This window comes from Lupinus angustifolius, chromosome LG06, assembly GCF_001865875.1.
Source record: "Lupinus angustifolius cultivar Tanjil chromosome LG06, LupAngTanjil_v1.0, whole genome shotgun sequence".
In the NCBI taxonomy this organism is placed as follows: Eukaryota; Viridiplantae; Streptophyta; class Magnoliopsida; order Fabales; family Fabaceae; genus Lupinus; species Lupinus angustifolius.
Genome location: NC_032014.1, coordinates 7,594,785 through 7,622,661, shown reverse-complemented (window position 1 = coordinate 7,622,661; position 27,877 = coordinate 7,594,785). Strand labels below are relative to the sequence as shown.

The 27,877-nt window shown below is 31.9% G+C and overlaps 5 protein-coding genes across 14 annotated transcripts; 1 reads left to right on the top strand and 4 right to left on the bottom strand.

The window, feature by feature from the left end:
- Positions 746–6,264, top strand: LOC109349466 (protein WVD2-like 7). 6 transcript variants are annotated; one of them, XM_019590280.1, is made up of 11 exons: positions 766–979; positions 1,230–1,338; positions 2,202–2,605; positions 2,639–3,098; positions 3,357–3,515; positions 3,713–3,753; positions 3,830–3,916; positions 4,008–4,104; positions 4,188–4,259; positions 5,215–5,325; positions 5,564–6,264. In XM_019590280.1, exons 2-11 carry the CDS (start codon positions 1,297–1,299, stop codon positions 6,014–6,016), a joined length of 1,926 nt encoding a protein of 641 aa, XP_019445825.1. In that variant the 5' UTR covers positions 766–979; positions 1,230–1,296; the 3' UTR covers positions 6,017–6,264. The 6 variants fall into 6 exon arrangements, with proteins under 6 accessions (XP_019445822.1, XP_019445825.1, XP_019445820.1 ...); XM_019590279.1 differs by having other exon boundaries at positions 767–979; positions 2,202–3,098; positions 5,564–5,681; positions 5,712–6,264; XM_019590277.1 differs by having other exon boundaries at positions 746–842; positions 2,202–3,098.
- On the bottom strand, positions 6,699–27,134 carry LOC109349468 (pentatricopeptide repeat-containing protein At2g01860). Of its 4 annotated transcripts, none has more exons than XM_019590284.1 (2): positions 27,126–27,134; positions 6,699–8,304 (listed from the first exon to the last, which is right to left on the bottom strand). In XM_019590284.1, exon 2 carries the CDS (start codon positions 8,252–8,254, stop codon positions 6,815–6,817), a length of 1,440 nt encoding a protein of 479 aa, XP_019445829.1. In that variant the 5' UTR covers positions 8,255–8,304; positions 27,126–27,134; the 3' UTR covers positions 6,699–6,814. The 4 variants fall into 4 exon arrangements, with proteins under 4 accessions (XP_019445829.1, XP_019445826.1, XP_019445828.1 ...); XM_019590281.1 differs by lacking the exon at positions 27,126–27,134 and adding an exon at positions 10,330–10,515; XM_019590283.1 differs by lacking the exon at positions 27,126–27,134 and adding an exon at positions 10,338–10,515.
- Positions 13,921–14,750, bottom strand: LOC109349470 (leucine-rich repeat extensin-like protein 5). The gene has a single exon (XM_019590287.1). The coding sequence runs from the start codon at positions 14,492–14,494 to the stop codon at positions 14,039–14,041; it is 456 nt and encodes a 151-aa protein (XP_019445832.1). The 5' UTR covers positions 14,495–14,750; the 3' UTR covers positions 13,921–14,038.
- LOC109349472 (extensin-like) lies at positions 20,191–21,112 on the bottom strand. Its single transcript, XM_019590288.1, has 2 exons — positions 20,992–21,112; positions 20,191–20,936 (listed from the first exon to the last, which is right to left on the bottom strand). Exon 2 carries the CDS (start codon positions 20,929–20,931, stop codon positions 20,545–20,547), a length of 387 nt encoding a protein of 128 aa, XP_019445833.1. The 5' UTR covers positions 20,932–20,936; positions 20,992–21,112; the 3' UTR covers positions 20,191–20,544.
- Positions 25,248–27,119, bottom strand: LOC109349469 (chaperone protein DnaJ-like). Of its 2 annotated transcripts, none has more exons than XM_019590285.1 (6): positions 26,806–27,119; positions 26,606–26,693; positions 26,422–26,492; positions 26,255–26,311; positions 25,640–25,864; positions 25,248–25,478 (listed from the first exon to the last, which is right to left on the bottom strand). In XM_019590285.1, exons 1-5 carry the CDS (start codon positions 26,914–26,916, stop codon positions 25,649–25,651), a joined length of 543 nt encoding a protein of 180 aa, XP_019445830.1. In that variant the 5' UTR covers positions 26,917–27,119; the 3' UTR covers positions 25,248–25,478; positions 25,640–25,648. The 2 variants fall into 2 exon arrangements, with proteins under 2 accessions (XP_019445830.1, XP_019445831.1); XM_019590286.1 differs by having other exon boundaries at positions 26,606–26,690.

The window sequence follows — 27,877 nt, the reverse complement described above, 5'->3', positions numbered from 1 at the left end:
AATAAAATGTTATAATTTCAAATTAATTCTCTCTTATTTGTTGAAATTTATAGGGTATGATTTTTTTGCATAAAAATATATATGTTATCAATATTAAATAATTTATAAAAATTCATAGGATCTTAGGATTTTTGGAGCAAATTTTAACAAAAATAACATGTGATCATCAAACTCTCTTTAAAGTGTAAACTTATATGAACATGATATTATAAACAATATCAACATACATATAAAAAACTTGATCAATTATCTATGATTTTTAAAAAGATCATACAAATTGCACAAAGTATAAAAAATATATTGTAATAAAAGATACAAAAAAAAATTGAACTAAATTTGAAAATAAAAATTCAGGCGCAGTCCCCACCTGCCCTAACCCCTCTTTGCAAATATAAAATAATCTCTGTATTAAAAGTATAAGAAATTTAGTTTGGTATTCATATAAAATTTGGTCATTTTAAAAAACGTTTCATTAATGAGACGTATTGGTAACTCAGGTTTTTCTTTTCACAAACATCATTTTAATTAATTTAATAAACGCATGACTATCATCTTGAATATTGTTAACAGTACATAATTTCGAGCCTAATGGTTTGTTATCCGTTGATGGGGGCACTGATCAGGAGCGTGGGAAACAGCTTGTTCAATTGTACAACCAAAAGAAGACAAAATAAGACAACCAGCACATGATTATAGTATGGCTTATATTATTATACCCTATTTTTTTCGTTCGTTTATGTATCTGAATTATTAGATTTGACAATACACTTTTGAAGTGACTAAACTCAAGTGTGAAACCAAACCAGACACGCTACTTGAGAACCAAACTTAGGATCTAAAAGGCAACTAGGAAGCATTATTGGGTTATGCTGTGTCACGTGTTTTCTGGCTTCCTAACATCCTTCCTTCTTGGGCATTGTTAGATTCCGACACTGTTTCATTTCAATAGTTCTAAAACGGGTTTTTCTTGAATTTCAAGGTGGTTGTTGCTTGCATCTAATATTTTTTTGTATTCTCTGCGGATACAAGGTTCTCATTCTTTGTGCTTAAATTCCAAGTTTCTAACACTTTTGCTTCTCACTTTTCTCATGAGTTTCTATGTCTTGTTTGTCTGATATTTAGGTAGAATTTGTAGCTTATATAATAAAAGTATTTTTTGTGTAATTGTTTCTGGTTTTTGATATACTGATTTTTTCCACTAATAAGAGTGCCTTTTTGTTTTCTTATAGGATGAGAATGATCATTTGGCCCAGTTGTTGATTCTGCTTCTGGCTTGTGATTTAAAAAGTGAGAGTTATGGCCGGGGAGGTTGAAGAATCATTTAGCATTAACTTTCAGGTTACTGTTTTCATCTTTTTGTTGATTTTAGCGTGGATCTATTGTTTCACTTTCAAGTCCAGTTATGATCTTCAATCATGCATACTGTTGTTTTGTTTTGTTTGGTTTAGTTTAGGACAACAATTTTTATCGCAAGCAGTGTTATTTCTCTCAACATGTTTTGCACTGTAGTTCTTACAATATTAGTTGTCACAAGAAACTGTCCAAAATCAGTTGTTAAAATCGCATTTTTGTTTCAAAACTTCATTCAATCCAATTAGCAGAAGAATGGAGGAAGGAAAATACATACTTTTATGTTAGGGTAGTTTTCATTGAACATGGGTTGGTTTTGTGGGAATTACCCTCGTGCTATTGTCAGATAAATTGGGGTATCATTGATCTGAATTATTACTTCTAAAATTAATTGAAGGCTAGAGTTGGATAGTGTAATGTTTATCCGTATTTGATGTTCCCTTTAGTTTAATATACCAAATCATTTTCATGAGGGTTGTTCTAATTTGCATACATTTTGTTCAGTTACTTCAGTACTAATTTCCAAGATTTATATCTTATGGAAAAATTCATATCTGTGTGATTTATTAAACCACATAAAGAAATCATCTCCATGTATGTAATTATTTATATATTATCAGATGCTTTCTTCCTATAAACTTGGAGAAGATACAATATATAATATACATATTAAGATATGTCCATACAAGGTGAACGGCATAATTGGAAGAAAAAATCTGAAAGGAAGGAACAATATAATGAGAATTAACTGAATTGGATACTGTTAATAGTAATGCTAAAAAAGTGCAACAGTGTTGACATTTTCCACTGACTGATGCTGCTGCTGTGATTCTTCCTTGCCAAAAATGCAGGCAGATTCTATACATTCTGGCTCTATCTCCTTTGGAAGATTTGAAAATGAACCTTTATGTTGGGAACGTAGGTCCTCTTTCTCTCACAATAGGTACTTGGAGGAGGTTGAGAAGTGTTCAAAACCAGGTTCAGTTACTGAGAAAAAAGCATATTTTGAAGCTCATTTCAAGAAGAAGGGCCTTCGTGGTATTATTCCGTCTGCAGGTCATGACAGATCAGATATATCAACCAGTGAAAATGATGGCTCGGAGAGAATTGGAAACCAAGACGATTTTGAGTCAAATGATGGTTATGTTCAATTTGATCAAGGGTCAAAAGAGGAGTATGAGCCAAATGAAGATCGACATTATGTTCCAATCGAAAAAAGATTTGAAGATGGTTTTGAGCAAAATGTGGATGACCATTATGTTCAATTTGAACAAAGGTTCCAAGAGGGTTTTGTGCAAGATGAAAGTGACTATTATGTTGAACAAAGATCCCAAGAGGAATTTGAGCCAAATGATGGGTACTATGTTCAATTTGGTGACATCCCTGTTAGTTCAGATTCAGATTATCATGGAGACTATGGAGTGATTGGATATGCAAGAGAAGATGCAATATCAGAGTGCACAATGCTTTCATTTTCAAGTCCGCTCACGGAATCTTCTATGAACATTTCTAATGGTTTAGAGAAAGTTACTAGTAAAACTATTACTCTGGATGAAGCTCATAATTTTGAAAATGAAAGAGGCAAGTTACTCTCAACAAATGATGAGGTGGTTACAGAAGTGAAAAAGGTTGACAACGATAACGAAAATACTGATGAAACATCAAGAAACATGAGTATGACAGAAAATGAATCAGCTCCGGATGCTGAGAAAGCAATTTTGCATGATAATTCATATCCTTCTCCAAAGGTACACATTCTCAAGCATGAAGTAATATTCTTTCTTCTGTCCATGGAAATAGGATATAGTGAAAACACAATAAAGCAGCACATTAAGATTACAATAATAACAGCATATATTTTTGGGCTTAGATCTTTATGTTTTCGTTGAACCAGAGCCTTATCCTTTCCTATTATTATCTTTTACTTCTGTATGGTTTATATTCTGCACTTATATAAACTTGCTTATTATACTCTGGGGTGACTTAAGTGTACTTTATTGATGAAGACTGAGCCTGGGTTAAATTCTGAAGTCAACAATGCTGGAGTTCTGAAAAGCACTTCGTCTAGATCACCTAAGAATCCTGAAAGGAGAACGAATATGGAAAAGAGTTTACCAAAACTTGCAGTTCCAACAACCTGTTCCTCGAGGAGAAATGCCAAAGAAGTAAGAATTTGAATAACTTCAGTGTACTTCAGGAACAAAAGATTTGGAAGGATAATTGGTTGATTTGTTTGTCTTATATTTTTATGGTATTCGATTACTCTCGTCTTTTTTTCTCGACAATCAATGATTACTCTTCATATATAAATGGCTTGTGAGTTGTCGTGTATTTCTCTTAATTTATGGACCTTTGTATGCAGGTTTCTAGAAGCGCCAAGAAACTAATTCGCGAGAGCAAAAGGTATTTGTTGTTTATTAGCTAAAAATGTTATGTGCTTCACGTTTTCAGACCTCTAACATACTTTTAATTTTGATAGCGAAAAAGTATTGAGAGTGAAAAAGGCTGCAGAATCTCAACCTTCTGTCTTGAAAACTGATTCCAAAGGAGTTCAAGAATCAGAGAGGTTTCTGAGCATATTATGTACAGATTAAAGTTCCATTTTCCTTCTTTCTAATATGAGACTAATATAAGACTAATATAATAATGTTCCATAGGCTGTACCGAGCTTTCGATTCAACAAAGGCTGATGTAAGGCCAAGGGCTGCATCTTTCAACTTTAAATGTAGTGAAAGAGCAGAAAGAAGGAAAGAGGCAAGTGAAATGCTATTGTTTTAGAATCTTGTTTTGTTAGATTGTATTATTGTTAATTTATTTTTCTGATCCTGTTAAATTAGTTCTACTTAAAGTTGGAAGAAAAAATGCATGCAAAGGAAGCAGAGATTAATCAAATGCAAGCAATATCACAGGTAGTATATCTAAGTCAACTAATAATACCTTCCAGTTTTCTGTGAAGGCATGCACATTATAATATCTGGTTGCTGGATCTTAATATAAGCACATGTTATACAATTTTCAAATCAATGTAACTTGAAAAAAATCACATAGATTTCAAATGTGTTTCTACTTCTTTCTGTCAACTTCTGTGTCAGAGGGAAAAGGTCACATTGGTGTGGGTGAATAGGACAACGTATGATGGTTGCATCGCATGCAATAGAACTTAATTTAATTTATTTAGATATGCCATTGAGCACTAGATCTGGATCTCATTGAGAAGCTGTGCCATGAAGTTTAATATACATGGGATCTAAGTGTGAAATCCATTATATTGTGATTGAAGGTTCTATAAAAGATTGTAAATGATTCTTACCAAGGAGGTTGTTAATGTGGTTTCAATTTTCAATTGACTATTTACTGTTACATTTGCTATTCAATTGGTACATTACACCCCTCTGTTATTTTCAACTATTTTCTTCAAGGATTGGTGCAAGGATAAGGTTGTTGCTTAGTGACTATGAGTTTACAGGTTCAAATCCTGGAAATAGTCTACCTGTTTGCAGGTAAAACTGCATACATCTACTATTCCCAGACCCCACTAAGTGGGAGCCTTGTGTACTAGGCCACCTTTTTTTTTCCTTCAAGGATTGGTCCAGACTTTGTCATACTCCTTTTGTCAAAAATTTGAGGATCAAATTCCACCAAAAAGATTAATTAGGATTTGTTATGTCTTTCAATTACCTTGGATTCTAAGGCCTCCGAAAAGAATCAATGACGGACGGTATAAGATGTTGATAACAATACAGAATGGGGAAAATAATCTATAGAGGGTCTGTTATAGTGTTGACTACGTGAACTTGATTCCACTTATTTGCATTTCTTATTGAGCTTGAAGACACTCATGACATTTTACATCTGTTTATGCAGGAAAAGAAAGAAGCTGAAATTAAAAAACTTAGGAAGAGCCTTAACTTTAAAGCAACACCTATGCCTTCATTTTATCGTGCGACTTTACCTTCACAATCACATGGGGCTAAGGTAAATGCTTTATGACTCTTCCCAGCTTGTTTTTTTATTGTGTGAATTAGTGTATGACATACATTGTGATTCATTGCAATTGGCAAATATACACTCATGAGACCTTCCTAGTGGTTCTGTCTTTACTGACCTGGTTTCGTTTAGATTTAGCAATGGGTCAAACTCTTGGTTTTTTCTTCATTTTCTTTCTCTATTTGAAATAAACTACTTGATGCTCGGATTTCCCTCTCAACCTCAGGCTGCATCAAATAGCACCAGAAGTAAGAGTGTACAATATAAACCAAAATGTCCAAGGAGTGAAGCAGAAGCAGCATCGTCTTCAAAATTGAAGATGGGAAACGATCAATCAGCTGATGAATCTGTACCAGCAACCGAACTATGTAGTCTTTCAATCCATGAGATAACTGAAACTAATGCATCTGAAGCTAGTTTGATGATTTCTCCTGCTCCATCAACGAACCGGAGCTGTCATTCTAATCATGCTTCTGAAAATAAAGAACGAGCAAAGGTTACTTCGCAAAAACATAGAGCATCAGAGAGTAGTGAAGGAGCAAAACGGCAAAGCAGCCAAGGAAACAAAAATAGTGAAACCACAAAACAAAGTGACCAAACAATGAGGAAAGGTGTGAGAAATGTTGGTTTGAGAAACAGTTCTAGGAGTGGTAATGTTGCTGTACGTGTTGCTTCGTGAAGAAGATTGCCTCGTCACTTTCCAACTTGAGGCATTTTAGCTTCCTGCTCAAAATGTAGCAGAGGTTAGCACCATAAAATACTAATTAAATCACATTGCAGAAAGCAGATTGAAGTAACAGCATGTTTAGTATGATATTCATACCACTTGCAAGTTTGGAAGCAGTTGCACTGTTGTGTATGCAGCATGTAAGAAACTACATTTCGTAAATAATGAGCTTGCTCTTACTGGATTTCTTCTCTTTTTTAGAGTGTTTTAATTTGTATGTCAGAAAAGAAATTGATTTATGGAAAATTCAATTCATAGTTAATATACCCACAAGCTGGATTGTGGATGTCCACGTGAGGCTCTCATGTACCTATTTTGTATTATGATATAGTGAAGGAGAGATAGTGACAAATGTTACAAAAGAAATTTTACAAATTGAGAGGCCAGTAATAAATTCTCCTAGGATGTATCTTTGTCCATGTGAGAAACCATTACCAGGAACTACAACAATGTTACGTGTACAATTCAAAAGAAATGTTATTTCCTAAATTTTGCCAATCTTCTACATTCGAATGTTACTGGCTTTTACATCTTTTTTTGTATCTCTTCCACATTAGTTTGCATGTGTATGTCTTTACTATCCAAGAGCAGGTACATGTTATTATTCTAAACATTTCAGACCAATCACCCTACATACCAAAAGAATACCTCATTTGATGCACAAATGGCATAGAATCCATCAACATTACAAAACAGGGAACCAGGATTTATACGAACAATGACAACAAATGCTTGCAAAATTCTTAAAATTTACTGTCTTCTATTTATCGAATAGTATGACTCTAGATGTTTATCCAGCCTGAAACCTGCTATTTCTGCCTCCTTGCAGATCTCTTTGCACTTCGCAATCCTCCCGGAGGCCATGTAAATTTCAAGCAGATCCTTATATATACCATAAGTGGGAGAAAATCCTGCTTCTTTAAGTTTTGAAAAATATCTAGTAGCTCTGGATAGATCATTTAAAGCAACAAACAGCTTTATTACTACACGATAAGCAGGAAGGTCGAAGAGACAATTCGATTCCTCCATTTCCCAAACTAAAGCCAATGCTTCCCTGTATTTCTTCTCAGTGTAACGGCTGTGAATCACAGAAGTGAACATAACTACACTTGGCTGAGAGCCAGATTGTTTCAGCCAATTAAAAAGGCTCTCAACTACTTCAAATTTCCCCATCTTAGTGCAGACATTCATTATAGCAGTACAATCTTGCTGGCTTAAATTCAATTCATCTCGCTCTCCAAGCTCATCTAGCAAGGGCAACACATGGATATGTCTATCAGGGTTCTTTCCGAGTTCCAATATTACTTTTGCATATATGCTGGGATCCAACAATCTTTTATCCCTTTTGGCAACTACTAGAACCCTCCACGCAAGTCTAAGATTTCCTCCTTTTATAAAACCCTTAATCATTGCCTCTAACACACCACGATTTGCCAAACTAGTAAGCTTCTGTATGTTGAATGGAAATTTTAAATCATGGTTCCTGGCCAAGACCTCAACAGTTGAGGCTAGAATCCAATCATCAGGGAAGAGATGAGGTTGGTCTTGTGCCCAACAGAGTGTTTGCAAAGCTCTCTCAGGGCATCCCATATGACCTAACTCCCGTATTGTCAACGACAGAGACCCCTTCCGCAGGAACTGCACCCACTTTGCAAGAACTATAGATGCATCTTCATCTGGATTAAGTCTACTGATCTCTCTTGCTAGCCCGACAAGGAAAGTAGGGCTTTTATACACTTTCTTAGCAAAAGAAGCACGAGAAGAAACTACATCTGGAGCTGTCAATTTTACTAGTCTTTTTGGTGTAGGCAGTCCCAAAGGGCGAAGCTTGTAAGGAAGTGGAAGAGGAAGAGCCCTTTTCCGATCTAAACTTCCAGGTTTTTGCGGGATTCTACCTTGAAAAAGTGATGAAATGGCTTCAATCTCATCTGATTCCCAAACCACATCAGTGGTTTCCTCCTCCTCCTCCTCCTCCTCTTCCTGAGTTGGTTCCAAGGCGGGGATAGGCTTCTTCAAGAATAGATTAACACCAAACTCTGGAGGCTGCTTAGCATGCCTTGGATAACGATGGTTCTTTGGTGGCCTTCTTTTCCTGTTTGAATGGGCTGCTAAAATGGTATTTTCGTATCTGCATGAAATTCTTTGCGGATGAACAATTTGCACATTGGGAAATGACACCGTGCAGTACATTATTCCAACGTAAGAATTATGAACATGGATCTTGCATTGGTATTGAGAACCTGCAGATAAAATGATCAATATATTTGAATGACTGAGGAGAACTTCCATGAAGTAAATTGTCTACATATTTATTGATACTTGTTGATATTATAGGGTTTAGATAGGGAAGGAGGAAAAAAAATGCTAAAAATAGTAAATTGTATAGATACTACTGTGAATGATGATGTGACTATCTGATACAAAAGACATAATACTAACCCTGTTTATACTAATGTTAGACTCCTAATTGAATAAGGAAACAAATCATATAAAATAAGATAAAGCAATCTAAATCCTAAAAGACCTTCTAAGATACTCTAAACAAATTTATGATTTAATCATTACAATGAGATATTCTCTCCATATTTAAGTATCCTCTATATCTTTATAAGATAATTTAAGATATTATGAGATGCTTTAATATATTCTAACAATGTTGAAACTAGTGACTGGGTGGAAACTGGAAAGATTGCAATTTGAAAACAGGAAATAAATCACAATAGCCTGATTACAAAAACAGAGTTTATTTCATTTGGGTCAGGTTTGTGGCAAGTACATCATCCTCCCTATGTTGTTGCTCTTCCTACTTACCATCTAGAATGACAAGGAAGGCAAACACCTAAAAGCAGCATTATATTGATTTTATTCTCTTCTAAATCAACATCAAACACGCATCATGGTTCGCACTCCTAGGAAATATTATTTACTATATGAACATCAATGATCAAACTCCTCAACGAAAAATGACCTCCTCTTTATAAAACTGAAGGCAAAGGATTCCAATATGAAGAACACTTTTTTCTCTACTTAATCAACCATCTTTGGACATAGGTTTCTTTACATGACACATAAGCACAACATCAAGCCATAACTTTAAATTTACATTTAAAGATTATAAAGTCCCTCAACATTATATTTTCCACCCTCCATCACAAATTAATAATTAACTGCAAGCAAAGAGCATCGGTAAATGAACAAGTCAACACATGAACTCACCTGAAGTTCAGAGATCAAGTTTAAAACCATCATATGCACTATCTTTGTACCATTATATACACATCCATCACACGCCCAAAAATATATTAGTAAACCCTAAACTTTCCATCACAATAAATAATTAAGTGCAAAGAAAGAGCATCAGTGGATGAACTTGTCAACACATGAACTTACCTGAAGTTCAGAGATCAAGTGTAAAACCATCATATGCACTGTCTTTGCACAATGATATGCACTACAACACACCCAAAAAATATATATTTACCTAAACCTTTAAACTCTGCATCCCAAATTAATAATTAAGTACAAAGAAAAAGCATCAGTGAATGAACTTGTCAACATAGGAACTTACCTGAAGTTCAGAGATCAAGTGTAAAACCATCACATGCACTATCTTGGCACATCATACACACATCCATTACATACCCAAAAACAAAATACACCACAATTTCAAGAGCTACTGATAATACTGTATTTGGGATGGCATTTGTTGCCCCTTTAACACACGTTGCTCAAAAGCAAACGTTTGGGGCCCCATCAACATGAAAACACACACTGAGAGCATATACAGCTGAGGTGTCCATTCATATTAACTAGGACCCATCTCAAAATGTTTCAATTTGTTAATATTTTCAAATTTCAGCATCTTTAGATTAACTGAAAATATCAAGGGATAATTGCAGAAAACAAAATGTTGCAAAGGAGAATATATGATAGTCTCTTTAAACAAGAATCAAAGTCAGCAATGAACTATGTATAAAACTAACATGTTGAGGAAGCAAAAAATGCAGAATAAAATATGCAGTAGCAAATTGGCATGAAGATTTTAAAATATGCTCAGATGAATGCAAAACAATATATATATATATAAAAAAAAACAGGTTAAAATTGAAGCTAAAGGTTGACATTACTGTGTTGAATAACAACGCAAGTATCACATTAAACAAACCAAATCAATAACCCTCAAATGAAAAGAGACTAAATGAGTTTTGAATTAAATTAATAACTCATTTTCACAGATGGAAAAAAAGGAAAGAAATGTGAATTAAAAAAGGACCTTTGTTCTTTCATCAAATTAACAACAGCGAGAGGCAGACTCAGTGAACCTGGTGAGATGGATGCTAAAGCATCCGGAGATGAACGGCGGCTCCGGTGAGAAATGGGTGGAAAAGTGGGGTTCAACGGAACACAAGGATTAGGGGTTTACACTTTGGATAGAAGATAAATTTTGAAAATTATAATACAAATTAAAAATATTTTTTCATATGTGCTAACCCATGGAATATACATATAACTAGTTTCGATAAAAACATTTCAGTTAATTGTTTGGTTTTTGTGGGCTAGAGCCCAAAAACCTATGACTGGTTTTTTTATGAAAATGTGCTTATAAAAAATACGTTTTAAGAGAATTATTTGGGGAGCACATAAGGGATGGCAATAGGTCTGGTTGAGTCCAGACATTATATAATCTAGACCCTCCTGTTGTTTCATTTTTGATATAGATTCACTTCAGATTTATGCTGATACCTGTTGAGCTTTCTACTCACGGGTCCTTGGATTCCATCGGATTTGTAGGTACCCACAAATTAAAAAACATTAAAAATAATTTCTAATATTTTATGTATTTGTGTACTACAATCTTATATGTTATTTAGGTGATCAACAAGAGAAAAAATTATAAAAAATAATTTAAAGTTTTAAACACATTTTAAATTGATTATTTCAACATTATGACGTAAAATTGATTTAATAAAAATTGTTCAATTCACATAATATTATATTGCACATGTTAATTAATAACATAACATGACATTCATTGTCCGGACTCAGACTCATCCAATAGTGAGTCTTAAAATCTCGGGTCTCATTATGCACAGGTCCAAAAATACGGACCAATACCTAACCCATTGCAGGTACCAACGGATTCGGATATCCATTGTCATCCTTAGAAGCGCATCTTCTGTTCTAAAGAATATATTACTCTATCTGATTAGTTAGAAAATATATTTGAATTAAAAAAAAATTAATAGTTAAGTATTTTTCTGACCAATCATAAGTAATGATACATGAAGTGACAAAATATGTCATTCCGATATGGCATTTTTTATTACACCTAGAAAAACCAAATTATTCCAACTCAGTTACATAAGCAACTAATGTCTTTTTCATATTTTCTTTTAGATCTTTAGGATGATCAAAACGTTAAGAGTTCGATTTTTGTGAATGACATTTATTAGAAAAAACACTCAAAAACTTAAAAGATGTTAATTCCTTATTTACAACGAGATAGAAATGTCTTTTTATGTTTAACTATTCTTCTCGATGACTGAACTTTCATATTTAATATTGCACGATATCCAGAGATCCAAACACAATTTCCATCAATGGAAAAACCTAATGTTGGTAAAAAAAAACATTGATTTTTTGAACCGTGTAAAGTGATAGTATTTTTGAACTGAGGAATGACACATTTCATCATTGATTAGATGATAGAAATTCAAAATACTATGGAATAAGCTCGTGCCCTAAAACTTTGTGCAGGGGCTGTATTCTGATTAAATCATCTAAAGTGATTATTATTTAAGTAGGATGCACTTTAGTTTTTAAAGTGAAACTTGTATTTTCGAATACTTTCATCCATATATATTTACTCTTATATCATTTTGTACGTCGATGGTTAAATAATCCAAAAAGTAATTTATATTTAAAAATAGAAAGAAAAATATGTCACAATGAATATATTAGTTTCTCGATACAAATTTTACTTATTTAGGGGCTAATGTTTAGTAAAATAAGACAGTAACCCCTCAAAAGTATGCTACTTTAACTAAACAAATTTTCCACTTAAAAACATCAAACTTTAATCCGCCTTTTTTAATTTATTTATGTGTTTATAAAAAAATAAGTACTCAACTTATAATTAGTATTTTACTTTCAAAAGAGTACTGTCATATTCTCGTGACAATTTTTCAAAAGACTCTCCTAATCACTTATTTTCAGAAGATGGTGGGCTTATAAAAAATAAGGTGACCGTTCATTAACGAGGATGTAACCAGCTTTTTATTTTCAAGTTTGTGACAACTCAGAACTTTGTACTTTTTAGCTTTTTAAATTGTCCACAGAATGATAAACTAATCGTCAGAATAAATTCCATTTCCTTTGTTACTAGTTTAGACGACAATTTAGCTTCGGTTTGTAAGTTTGTTTCTTTTCTTCGGCCTTCGTTTTTTGTGATCCTTGGGACGCTCAGCATTGAGCTGTGAGCCATACACGCTTTTGCGCGTATGATAATATTTTTTCAAAGGAGAATTCTTCGTACCTTTTGGATGTTTATACTCATTACATTCATTCTAAATGTTTCGATGTTTTAAAATTTTAGTAAATATTTATACTTTATTTTATAAATAATTTCTTATTTGTTGCTTAGTTTTTCATATCTTATTTCTCTATTTCTTTTTAAAAGGATACTGCATAATTAAACGATCTAGTCTTAAAAGAGCATATATGAGAAAAAGAGACAAATAAATAGAATGATTATGTTTGACTAAATCCTTCAGTTAATTAAAATTTAAAACTATTGCATTTTTAAGGAGTGAGTCTTTCTTTTACTTGCTTTTATCTTCCCATGTAGCACACAAGTTCGAATTCTATGATGCTCCACTGCACTGAAATAAGTTGTTTAGACGTTTAAGATTAAACCACAATCAGCATTAAAAGAAAAAAGATCAAACGCAATTGACAATTCAATTAGAGGCAAAAAAAAATGAGTTAAATAAAAATATGTAAATTATCTCAATTTCTTTGAGTTAATATATGTTGATTGTTTTTGTAAGTGAGTTGATTTCCCTACGTATATAAGTGAGTCATATGAGGGAAAGCACTTTTTCTTCCCCCCAAAGGCATAGAAAGTCTTTCTTTTCGATAAGTTGAGCTCTTTGCGTCCTTTGAGAAAACCCTAAGTTTGGTAAGTTGATATTTACAGATCAATAATTCAGCTCAAACTAATAGACACAGTAACTTCCCAATGCCTGGTTCCAGCTATCAATTTTCCTTTTCCACAATTAATATGCTTGTTGATATAACAATAGAAACATGTCTAGTTCAGAGTACTTTATAGTAACTTGTGTAGCAAACTCGTGTCTCTGTAATCATTATGTTTTTATGCAAAACATTATTATTATTTTGAATTTAAATTAACTAAAAAATGAAATTTTGTTTAGAAATTATTGGGACAAAAAGCAACATACTTTATGACTTTTTACTTCTATCTAAAAAGTAGAGCCATTTGTAAAATTAAGAAAGAAAATAGGACGAAATAAAGCCATGAAATAGTACCAAAAAAGGACTTGGGGTCTCTATCCACTACACAACCATCCCGAGAAGGTGATGAAGTGGGTATACGAATGCATATCTTTTTATACTACTATTTTCCTAATTTTATATATTAGATCAATAAAATCATATCAAATAATAAAATTATGCTAATAAATTTTTTTATCAACTAATATTACTATTAATTAGCTTGATATAGAGAAATAGTGAATAATCTCATATTACCCATATAACTATTCAAGTTTAAGATTGTGATAATCAATTATCTGTTTCATCCCCTCTGTTTTCCTCTGCAGAACCAAAAGCACAATCCTATAAATTTCTCCTAAACATAACAGCAATTGGAATAAATTACTATTAAATTAATACCAACCACTAACTCTCATTTAAAAGAACAATTTTGACTACATCAATATTCTAAAAAACTTACACAAAAAGAAGAAGCAAATACAATAGAGTACTAGTACTAGAAATCATCCTTGTCCATTTCTTCATAGTGGTTGATGATGCTGAAGAATAACCTTCTGGCTGATGAGGAGGTTTTCTGTAGTAGAATGGAAAATAGGGTAGAATCGGGTCTGGTGGTGGTGGAGTGCCAAAAGTACCACTACCACCGCCACCACCATCACCACCACCACCACCACCAAAAGGTGGTGATGGGTTGTAAGGATTATACCCTGAAGGTGGTGGGTATGGTAACCCTGATTGTGGTGGTGGTGGTGGTACTGTGGTCCCTGTAGGAGTGGTGGTGCCACCTATAGGTGGAGGGTAACATGGATATGGGCATGGATCATCGGATATTGTACCCGGAAAAGAAAGGAGTATTGTAAATACGAGCAAGAAGAAAGTGGAAGGAGATGAGTTTAAGTGAAAGATTGACATGTTTGGGAGGAAGGAAAAAAAAAAGATGGGAATCCAAAGGAAAAGAATTTAAGGGGTGGAAAAAAAACCAAGTGGGTGTGAATGAAGGTAAAGAGAGAAGCGGGTTGTGAGAAATATTGGTCTGCGTGGCCTTATTTGATGGCTACTAGGAGGGTTTTGTCATTTCTTCTTAATACTAGTGTAATGAAGAGAAGGGTAAGGGTTGAAAAGAAAGTTTAAGCAACTTTGTGAGTGAAGCAACTACAAGTCAAACTTGTGATTCAAGATCAAGTAGAAATTAGTAGGACTGGTACTAATTAGATGAACTTAGGTTTACTTTAATTGCAGCAGATTCATAAGGTGAACTAAAATATATTCTATATGGTTACTATATCTTTTAATATTTATGTTTAATTATCATCTAAATTTTAAATAAAATAATACAAATGAATAATGAATGATATTTATTGTGTATAAATATTTTCATAAATAATATATAGATATTACACTCAACTATTTTCAGAGCCATAAAATACATTTATTAAATAATTTTAAACTTTTCATTTTCTTTTATTTCCCTCAACTTTCCAACAACTCTAAGAGACATATAGTAATTAATACACTTGTATAAATTATCATATATGTTTTGTGGGACTAACTCACCGGCTCAAGACTCAGGAACATACTTGCCATTCAAACCAATGGCATATTAATTACCAATACACATTGATTATATATAATTTGATTTGACCCCTTAGATTAATAATTTTCAAATCTACAGGTCATATACTCTTATCTATCCCTTGATATTTACTTATGTGTATATATATAACGGGTAAAACTATTGTGTTAATATTTATATGGATTTAATATGTATACACTAACAGTATAAGTGTTTTATATTGTCAGTAAATCATCCACCATTGATTCGTTAATCACTATTGACTCTTAAACAAAAGTAATACAAATCAATGGTGGATGATATGTTAACAGTATAAAAACTTTACACTGTCAGTACACATATTTTAAACTCTATTTATATACTGTTAATATAAAAATTTATATATTATGATATTATTTACCATTTATTTGTATTATTTTTTAAAGATAATTATAAATAAATAATAAATGATAAATTGACAATATATAGAATTCTTACCTTACATATGTTTTTTTCTTTTTTAACTGCATTTAGCTGGACGGATGAAAAATAATATAATTTTATTAAGTTGAAAGGATTTTTTCAAAGAAGCAATGGATTACGGGTGTATGATTTTAACTATTCCTGATTGGACCGCAAAGGTTAGGTGGGCCTTCCTGCATTCATGAATTCTCTTCTCTGAAATATAAAAGAAGTGGGAAATGCATGATTCCTATCTACATGGGAAAATAAACTTCAAAGGATTTCCGAAACTTCTTTGCATTTTCTTTTGTAGCATAAAACTCTTTGTCTTTTCAAATGTACCAAAAAAAAAAAAAAGAAAAATAACACCCTTTATCTGATTTTGGTCTAAAGATGAGATTGTTAATAATTGTTAGTTGTATTCACCAATGGAATGGGCTACAGGTTGGTGACATCCTAAAACATTCATTTGGGATATTAATTAAATAGTGTAATATGTGTATATATTGTAACTACGAAGATTTATATATAATTAGTATATCATCTACCATTCATTTATATTTTTTAAGAGTTAATAATAATTAAAAATAAATAGTATATGAGATTGTTTATGTATAAAACTTTTACACGAGTATTGCAAACATTTTTATTCTTAATTAAAAATCAAAGTATAAAAAAACATTCTTTTATTTTGGTGGGCACAGAATAAAAATGATTGCACATGATATGCCTATAACACCAATGAACTCTAGTGTCTGCACATTGACTATGTGTATAACTATAATATTTTGCATTAACTCTCACCATAACAGACCAACAGAGAATTATTATTGTTTTTATTTATACTATCTATACTATTAATAAAGAGAAAACACAAAATAACCATCCATCATGGTGTAATTGTGTTTTTCTATTTTGCCCTTAATATCTTTTTATTTCTACCAAAAAATCATATAATATTATTTTCTTATTTTACCCTTATTATCTTCTTATTTTAAAAGTGCATTTAAAAAATTGAATATTAGACTAATTGAATAAATTCAACCGTAAATTTAGCGCAAAAAATTATATTTGAATTTATAAAATACAAACTATACATACAAACGATAGGAAAGCGGGTTGACAAGCATGATAGTATATGTCAACATGCTAGTGTTTATAAATGCAATATTGTGCATTTAGTTTTTTAACTACTTACAACTATGTTTTCTTGATTAAATTAAAATTGAGGAAAAAATGTATATACTAACTATTTTTAATTATTATTACTTTCAAATAAAATAATATAGTAAATCATGACTGCATATAACCATGAACTGGTCTAGATAAACTCGTAGTTACTTAGTTTTAAACCAAAGAAGTGTGGAAAAGATTCCAAGTAATATATCCAGCTTCCTGACTTTAGCAGTTTAATTAAAACGACAAAAAATCCATTAAATACGCAAGAAGAAAATTGAAAACACAGCTGGTGAAAAATGGATATATGAAAATGAAATGATTAAGACACGTGGGCCAAAACTCAAAAAAGAATATTTCACTTGGAATATAAGGTAACTCCACTCAATAGTGGATTCATGAATTTGAATAAGGTAACTCCAACTCCACTCAAACAGATTAAATCCTAAAGTGTAACTATGTAAGGAAATTCGCAACACTAAATTTTCAAAACGTATAGGAAAAATAAGTCATCCTTTAACCCCAATAAATTTTTTAAAATGAATAAAAATAGTTAAAAAATGATTGACAAATAAAAATGATAATGAGGAGAAGGTGACCATTCCACTTCCTTAGTTTAATAGAGATCTCATATAATTAATAATTTTTTCAATGCCTTTGTCATAAAATCCACTATTAAATCTTTTTTGATACTATCAAGGGTATCATCAATCTTTTTTGGACTAAGAAACTAGTCTATTTTGGGTGCATGACTCCTCCTTTTAACAAGTGTCGTTTTTAGAAATTGAAAAGAAAATTTAGTGAGACCTTATTCCAATAGACTAACACATTGTCTTATTACATCTAAGATATATGAGGAGAAATACGTTTACATCCAAGTTAAATTACACTCAATCTCAGTCATTCATTTTCTAAAATCTAAGGGGCCAAATGGGTAAATGCAATAAATGGTAAGAGAAAAATGTCTGAGATTAAATGTATTTAGTGTAAACGAAACTTAGGTGTAAACTATATATATATATATATATTTTGATTATGTTTATAAAATATTACCTCACTCCAAAGTCATTACTATCTCATTAATATATCATGCCATTTAAAAATATATGTGATGTTATTATTTATGTATATCCATAGAGTGACAGATAATTTTTTTATTACAAAATATTGAGTTGTGATGATGATAAAGATTTGTTGTTTCAATATATTTAATTTTTTTAATTAATATAATATATTTTTATTTGCAGAAAATATAATTTGAGATAATAAATATTTGTTTTGTATCATATCCCCTCATGGAAAGTGTAATCTTCTATCATTTGAGCAATTGAGCTTCATCCTTATTCCTTATTCTCAAAACCATTTTAAAAAGAAATGTCAAAACGAGGACTTTTCACGTCACTTAGTCTAATATTATTTTTGTTCAATCATATTTTTGTGGAGTTTTGGTGGGTTTTGGTGGTATCAATATAACAATAATCAAGTATTTAACTTAATTGAAGGGATGAGCTATATTGAACGACATTATAATTATTTACTATAAATTATGTTTATTAATAAATTATTGATCTTTACTAACCAGTTTAACTATAATTTTAATTCATCTCCCTTTTCTTCTATTAATTTTGATGTCTACACTCCTAATTGAGTTTCTATGGTCCCTCCACACATCTCACTTTTGATGATATTGATATATTAATACTGATATGAATTCCTTAATTGATTTGAAGTTAGTCTACAATTAATTTTTAAATATGACCTATATGATTCATTCAGACTTTTAATGAAGAATGAAGATTAGAATGTCTCCATGTCCTAAGCCAATAAGATTTCTTCAAATAATACAATATATTATTTTATGTTTTTAAAATTTTTTTTTTAATGAATTGTCACTTTTTTATCAGACTAGTAACGAAAAATGAGACAGATAATGAAGTGTGTTTTTCTTCTTTTTCTTTCCTCCTTGGACTGTTCCCTATGCTTCTCTTCTGATTCCATATCTGCTTTATTCTTCTCCATACCTGTTGTCAATGTCTATAAGGGAAAAGATCTCCTTACCCAAATATTTTTCTCTCCATATTCTAAACCAATCAAATTCTATTAACTAATATAAAAAAAATTATATTTTGTTTTTATGTTTTTTGGTAACATGTCTTTTCAACGTAAGAAATTCACCACCAATAATACACTATAGTCTATAGAAGAATGTCTCGTATGACATTTGGGTAGGTTTTCTCTAACATTTTTCAAAAATATAAAATTTCAAGACCCGTTTTATCTGTATGGGTAGAGTAGTGTCTTTTATGCTCATAATTTATAAACCAAACACTTCTTAATTATTTATTATAACCAAACACTATTTTTCAATGGAGTACTTTGAGTAGAACTCAAGATTAAGGAAATTACCGAAGGCATGTGATTGTACTACTTATGGAACCTGAAAGTAGAAGGCGTGTCCCACTGAAATTTTCTGTAAGGGGAAATAGGGATCAAACAGTGAAAAGATGTTGGTTAAACTTGCCAAACATCACTCGGGTCCCCACTCTGTGTATGTTTGGTGTAACCGAATATTGATGTTTCAGATCACTTACCACTAGCCCTTTCGATTGTACATACATAATTTGAACTCTGACATCAGGATCAAACTCAATATTATTGAATTTGCACACCAACACGTAGCTTTTCTTATAGTAAGTATGGCCCTTTCTGCTTGTCTTACAGTTTCTGCTCTTAATAAGGCAAATTATAATTTGAGACAAAACTACGTAAAGGTCCAATAAATACCAATTTATCTTATGTATTTGTCACTTGCATATACTATTACTGAAACTATAGCGAACTGGAAAATTAACAAGTTGGTTGAGCTTAATCCATAATTTGCAAATGTAGTAACAGCTAACGTCTTTTATGGGACATGCAATGTAAATCTATTGTCTCATATCCTGTTCCGTAAGTTATCTCGTGCCAATGATAATGAAACAACAAATGACAATAATAATAATGAAAGCTTAAAATCTAATATAAGATATCTTTGTTCTAACCAACACCTAACGTGTAATAGGCAATACTAGTTAGAAGCAACAAACGGTGAAACTCTAAAAAATGAACTATTCCTCAGAATTGACACGACTAGGACAAATCCATGGCTTGGTGGGTGATCCATACCACCATATGCGTTGATTGTAATTTAATTGTATAGCTCGCAAAAACAATTTATGGTACATTATTTATTTTACTAAAGCTGAAAGAATCCAAGGATCACACAATGCTTAAGAAAATAAGCTATATACCTACCTACCAGTTGAGGATCTAGCTCTCAATTTTGATCGGCACCACCTATTATTTTTCTCGTTTCTTTAATGTTGGTGTTTATCAAAGATTCATCACCTCACAAATTTCTTTTTCTTTGCACTTTCTAAGAAAAAAAATAGGTAATGATCCCTATGAGAAATATTAAAACCAAAAAACTTGTTGTAAATTTGGCAGAAAATTACAGAAGGAAGACTGTTATTATTGAACAAGTTGTGATTACATATAAAAGGGGAATACATAACATGCATGTCAAACACTAATTACTTAGTAGAAAATAATCCTGCCACTTACCTTCTGTAAAATCATGATATTCTTAACTATAAATCTATAACCATAAACTACAAGATACTTCTATTGTCTTTAGTATGATCTGAATGGTCGTGTTAACTCCTTCACAATCTGATCACCAGGTTATGGTAAAGTTAATATAACCACAACCACCACCACAATTTAAATACAATCACCAAAAAGCAATCATGCTCAACATGCCAAAAAAAAGTGGCACCAATAAGGTGGCATAATTGCGGTGTCGGCAGTGGCCGGCTCCGTTGAAATTCTCCTCAACTGGATACAAACTCCCTCCCGGAGGACCGGTTATGTATATGAAGGATGGTGGTGGTGGGCAATATTGTGAGGGTGGTTTCTTAGGAGATGGTGGTGGTGATGGCGGTGGATTCGCGGGTGGTGGTGGAGAGCTGTAACCACCACATGGTGTGCACTTTTCATCAGTACCATTCTCACCAAGCTTCCTTGATTCAATGCCGTTAACTGGAGCAATGAGATAAACAAGCATAAGTATCAAATTTAGTACCATTGGTACCTTAATTTGATACTTTTTTATTAGCATGGTGGTGCTGGGTGGGATGAGAATGAGGATTATTTCACTTCAGGTATTTGATATGTGGGTGTGAATTATCCTTTTTTTGAGAAGGAAAGATTAATGGATTTGAAGATGAGGTGGTTAGAAAAGCAGGGAATAGGTGAAGTTTTTTTTTTAAGTTAGTATAGGTGCATGGGAACTATAAAAAACTAGTGGGCATCCTCTCCTAGGTATGATTAAGATATGTGTCAAAAAAGTTATTTTAACAATTATAATTACATATTATTTTTTATTAAAAATAAATAAAAACTCTTCAAAAAAATCTCATCCCATATTTTAGTACCGGTTTCTATTGCAGGGGAAGAGTTTAACTCATAAAACACAGGTAAAATGATATTTTGGGTTAGTGTTTTAGTTTTATGGAAAAGTAAATTGAGTAAATTAGAATACTTAGTTGCTCTTATACGCTTTCTTTTGGAACAAGCCAACCTCAACATCATGTGGCTTGTCTAACTCTGGTCCACCACGCATATATATTCATAAACTGTGACTACATAACTAATACTATTGAACATGTAACTAATACTATTGAACATGATTAGATGTAATTACAATATTGTGGTTTTATTTATTGTGGTAATCATATCACCAGACAATTATGGTGTACCTTTGAATTAAGGGTGCTATTAAGTTGTGAACTGCAAGTTAGTTTGTATCCAAGCGAACTCCTTGGATAATCGTTGGTTGAAAATAACATTTTAAGTAGTTAAATTTGTCACCGGTTATCTCTTACATATAGAAGTCAGTATGGTACAAGACGACTTCAATATAACGTAGAAGTCAGTTCAGAAGGGGACGAATTCTAAAGTTGAAGTCGTTTTCATCCAAAACGACTTCATGGTTGAAGTCGTTATTACAAAACACGACTTTAATAAATAAAAACTTCCATTACAACTCATTTGATAAAAGCCATTTTCAGTAACAAAGAACATAGGTTCAACTCCCATCTTCTTCATCTTTTTCATATTTTCCATTTTCGTTAATATCTTTTACTAAACAGTAAGTCAATTAGAACAATCTATATATTAGCTAATGTGGTAAACATTAGTTTATAAGGACGTGGGTTCAAGCATTTCCTCCTTCATGTTTTACTTATTTTTAATTTTTTTCCATTTTGAAAAAATTATTCTATAATCATAGTTATTATTACTAAATTAAAAATATGTATTTTAAATGATAAAAAGCTCAAACCCAAATGAGTTGCAATATATTTTGATATATTCACCTAAAAACATAAAATGTCTTTTATCAATTGGGCTGATATGTAATTTGTATTTTTGTAAAGTAGTATTTTCTGATAATGACTTTAACCATGAAGTTGTTTTGGACACAACCAACTTCAACTTCAGAATTCATCCCCAACTGAACCGACTTCTATATTATATTGAAGTCGTCATGTACCATACCGACTTTTGTACTATATTGAATGGGTAACCAGTCACAAATTTAACGACTCAGATTAACACTATTTTCATCTAACAGTTATCCAATAGTTCGCTTGGATGTGAACTAACTCAAGTTAGTGGCACCCTTGAATCAGAGTGGTGTGGCTGTAAAGTCTCAAGTATATGGGACTACATCAAAGCCTCAGTGAAATGCTTTAACTTCAAAAACAAAATTTACAACAGAAAGTATTTCACAAATGCAACCACAATTTATATCCGTATCGTCAAATCTAGCTTACATCAATGAATCCTCCAGTTTACAGTACTTAATCATGTCTAATCAAAGCGTAGCAGTAGTAGCAGTGTCGCCACCAAAAGTTAGGCGAGGAGTTATATCCTGAGAAGGAAGGAAACCAATCCTTTTCTTGATGAAAATAGAATCTGCTTCTTTTTTTTCAATTTGTAAATCATTTGATTAATTCACATGATGAAACCTTCTCTAATGGGCATCCTGCACATGGTGACATATGATCAACCCAAAATAAGTAGTCAATTATTGATTTTAGAATTTGAATTCTCTCATTTTCAAACTAATGTTTTCATTGACACACTTTGACATGTATTTGAAATTTATGTTATACGTCGGCACAAATACAATGCATAAACATGTGGAGTAAACAAGAGATAAAGACTAGGCATGAGTTATAATATTGGGGATGCCAAATCCACATTATTTGGTTCATATTAGGACTTATCCCTTTCCATGTCCTATTTTCTTAGCCCAATCAAGGGGCTGCATAAGTCATCATGTTGTACCATTTTAGCTTTTGAGTCATCCACATCACACTACAACTACTTCGTGTATATATATCATAATAGTGAATTGTTATTATGTAAATCATTTCCAATATATATATAATGATGACTATTATTCTATCCCTTACACTTTCTTTAGGAGCCACCTAGCCAGAGTTGTGTGATTATGCGCTTCAATGATATGTTATTTGGAAAGCACAATCCACATCTTCTTGATGCATATTTATATAGATATATGTCTTAATTTTAGTAGCTGAAAGAGATAACTGATCTCCTTATACTATGAGATATATATATATATATGCCTAGAAAAAATTGTCATGCATGACAACCATACTGATTTCACTTAAAACCCCAAGGATATTTCCTTGGCTAAAGCTGCAGCAGACATTGCGGCAGACATCACAAGTACACCGCGGAAATTACTGATTTCACTTACTTGTCCAACCATTTTCTGTACCTACTATAAGGTATTGGCACCTCCTCTTTGTCAGAGAAAAAAACAATATGGCAGGTAAATAATATCAATCTCATTATCAATTCATCAGTCATCCTAACCTAAGCTAAAGCTCTATCTTGCTCTCGGTTATAAAATATCTCATTAACAAAATCAAACTTCTTTGACCTGAGCTTAAGGGGGCATGTTATAATACTCTGTCAATAACCACTAGCATAGCTTGTTAGATGATTACAGAATATGAGTTAGTATATTAGGTGGCTAACAGTAGCCATAAGCTTGTATAATATATACATAAAGTTGTAAACTCCGAGTAAACAGTTTACTATTCTCATTGTCATTTGAGATTTGAGTTAAATCAGGATCGGATGAGAAAAAGGTCTGAGATAGTTGATGCATGGAATGTCCTGGGCTTTGTAGGTTAGGGCCTGTCAGAAAATGAGTTTATAGAAAAGAAACCACGTATAGATAGGGATGACAAAAAAACTCAACTTATAGGTACCCGTAGAAATCCCCGCAATAATAGCTTATAGGTGAGAGTATGTTTTGTAATACCCGCCTCACAAGTACCTGCAATTTATATATTTAGTTTTTAGTTAAATTTATATATATTTATTATTATTTTAAGATTATACATCATATACTTTATTATTATTTTATAATAAATTAAACATATTTGATTATCATATTATTCATGTAACAATTATTTTTACATATTGATTATTACAAATTATATAAATATATAATTAAAATTAAAAATTCATTTAGTACCTATCGATATTCGCTACTTGCATGGGCACCCACAAATATCGCAGGTTTCGGCGCCTGTCCGCCCGCGCCATCCCTCCCTATAGTTGACACTTCTATAACAGGCAAATAGACATGAGCAAGCCCAACAAAGAAAATATTAGCTGCGAGATTGAGGGATAAATGTTTCGAACTGTAAGCTTCATTCACAACCCAATTACTTCTAAAAAAATTAGGTATAAATTTAAATAGTTGTTTGAACTTGAAGATACAATATCATTAAACCAATGAATGATTAGTTTAGACGTGTTTATTTTTCTTATGTAAAAATCTAAATCTAAATTTTGGGTATGAAAAAAGTTATTAAAACTAATCCCACCCAAATGTGAATATTGATATCACTACAATATTTCTTTCATAAGTAAACCAGTAAACTTGTGTTAATACACAGTAATTTAACTATAACATTTAATTATTAGTGTACAATTAATTATGAGTGTGCTAAAGTTTTTTAAATTGGTCAATTTACATGACGATATATAAAATGTGACACTTTTTATGTATACTTGTTTAATTTTATTATTACAGTACTATACCAATATTTGATTATACAACATATTACCACAAAAACAAAACAAACACAATGAAGCCTTTTAATCTTACTAGCTGGTCAACTACTACAACAATAATAATTAATCAAGTTTTAATTTTACTATCTTGGATGGACTACTGAAATATCAATAACTTACACGATAAGACAACATTTTATAAAATAAAAACTAAAGACACAACTGATCATTACAAAAGATTAAAAAAACCTATATATAATCCATAATTTTTTCAGACGTGTCATTATTAAAACCAGAATGTAAACCTGGTTGATAAAATCTAAAATGAAACTCTCATTTCCATTAGGGGTTTAATATGTACATGAACACAAGATTACAAGAAGGACCTTTATGAAGTCAAGCCAAAAAAATAAAATGAAAAACCTAAGTGAATAATCCATCTCACTCAATATCTTCTTTCACACAGCCAAAACAATCCTTCGATCCTTATCAAGTGAGAATAATTCCCTAAGGGAAGATATCATGAAAAAAGCACCAACACCCTTAATTTTTTTGGGACTACTAAATGTATCCCTTATTTAGGTAAAAAATTAATCTTTTTAGGTACGTATAACTGTTCATCCCAACGAATATTATTCACATGATCTTTTTGGAATTTAGCTAGTAGGATCTTAGACCACTAGACCAATCAACTGTCGGAAATAACTCCCCTAATTGCAATAACCTCTTCTTTCATAGAAGTCTAAAGTAGAAACTTGAAAAGGTGACCCTTTATTTTCTGCCACATTTGTGTCAAAAGGCTTCCTCTTTGAACACTCGGATTGATCAACCACCGAAGGTCCCTCACCAAACATTGAAGGATACTCGAATCCCTTAGCCATTTCCATGAACATGGACTGCAACTCCTCCCACCCATAAACCTTTTCCTGAAATACATACATTTCCACAAGTCTTACTTCTTTTCACCCAATGTTTTATGCAACCACTTACAATTCTAACTTCAATATCCTAAAAATTTTATTCTGAAGGCTAATTGACACACTCACATGATACAATATACATCAATATTTACTCACACTCTTATCTAACTAATATGGACAAGTTCAAATTTGGGGATTAGATTACCTAGAGGTTAATATTTAATTGCAAAATTTACGTACATATAACAACCACTATTGAAAAAAAAAATGCTCACTTGAAAGGCCTTAATATATCCGAGATTAGTACCAAGGAGGATACTCCAAAAAAAACCCTACTATGTTATCGTTTAAAAATGCCCAAGAGTTTTTTCAGAGTAGATTTCATAGGAACCATACCTCACTCCTAACTTGAGCCATAAGGGACACCAATTCTTCCACAAAATCAGCGAAGCCCTGAAAATTCACACAAAAAGTCTTTCAATATCATAATACAACAAACAAAAAGAAAAGATGCAACTTTTAAACTAAATTAAAACAAGAGCTAAAATTTGTGAAGCACTCACCTCATTCTCTTCCTCTTGAGGATCATACAAGCCTACGTCGTACAAAGTTCTTTTCTTGGGGTCTGATAACACTGCTCAACAAAAAAACATAGAGAAACAGAGTTCATTGATCCCGTCCCAGACAGTAAAATTTAAAAAAGAAGTTAGAACTTCAAAATATACATATTCTAATAACCATAAATACCTGAATAGGCTTCTTGAATTTGCTGAAATTTTCGGTTGGCTTCAGCAAGTAAAGAAGGCGTTTTTGTCCACCTATCTGGATGCCACTGCTGCATTCAACACACCCACATCAAGATTCAGCACCTCAAAGACATAAATTATCATAAACAACAAAAATGGCATAATTTGAAAGAGAAAAACACACAAGACAAAGGCACTAACCATTGCAAGCTTCCTATAAGTACGTCTTATTTCTTCAATGGAAGAATTTGAAGTAACACCAAGAACATTGTAATATGATGACATCGACCCTTTTGTCTCAGGTTCCATCATTATCTACAACTACACAAACAACCCAAAAATGCAAATCTTCTTCAAGATTTAAAGCTCTCTTTTTTATTATTTTTTTGTTGTGCATCAATCTTGGGATAACGAACGTGCATGATGGGGGTTGGAAGATATTGCGGGGTTTTTATGGAAGGTTAAAGGCGGTGGTAGAAGATTGTACTAGAAGCTTTTGAAAAGGCGAAAATATCTGAAACCAAAGAATCTTTGTTATTGGATTGGATGGTGAATTGCCACATGCTTAATCTGGAATGTTCTTCAATAAATTGCAGCAGGAGATATTTCCATTTTTGATGGTTGTGTACATTTGTATTTTGGAAGTGCTTGTGTCAGATCTGAGAATAGATATTTAACCAATCAATAATGATTTTTTATTGGTGAATTGGACACTTTAGTGAGATGAGTTCTCTCATTTTTTTAGTAGATAAAATCATGTAAAAAATATTTTATATGACACGTGGACACAAATCTAATAACTTCAAACATTATGATAAAATAAACATATTGTATATTAAATAATTTAATTATATAAATATTTTTATAATAAATTTTTAGCAAAAGAGGTTTCAAAAAATCACGAGAATGTAAAATATATTTTCTTTAAACTATTGAACAAACTTATACCTATGGAATAATAATAATTAATAATACAATAAGTTTTAAAAAGGAATAAAAATAATAAAATATTTGTTACATCTAGATAAAGTTAGTTATATAAAATAAAAATATTTGTGACCCTAGCCGAATTTTCTATCCTAAAATAAGCATGTCTCGGATCAATCAAGTAATATAAAGATGTTAATTTATATTTTTAAAATTTTCTTTTTAATTCAGTAACATTTTCACATTGGATTGTGATATAAAATTGGAACAGAAATCTTTGTCTACCCTCCAAAATACAACTCACTACGTAATTCCCCAATCCTTTACTGAATGACCTAAAGTGAAA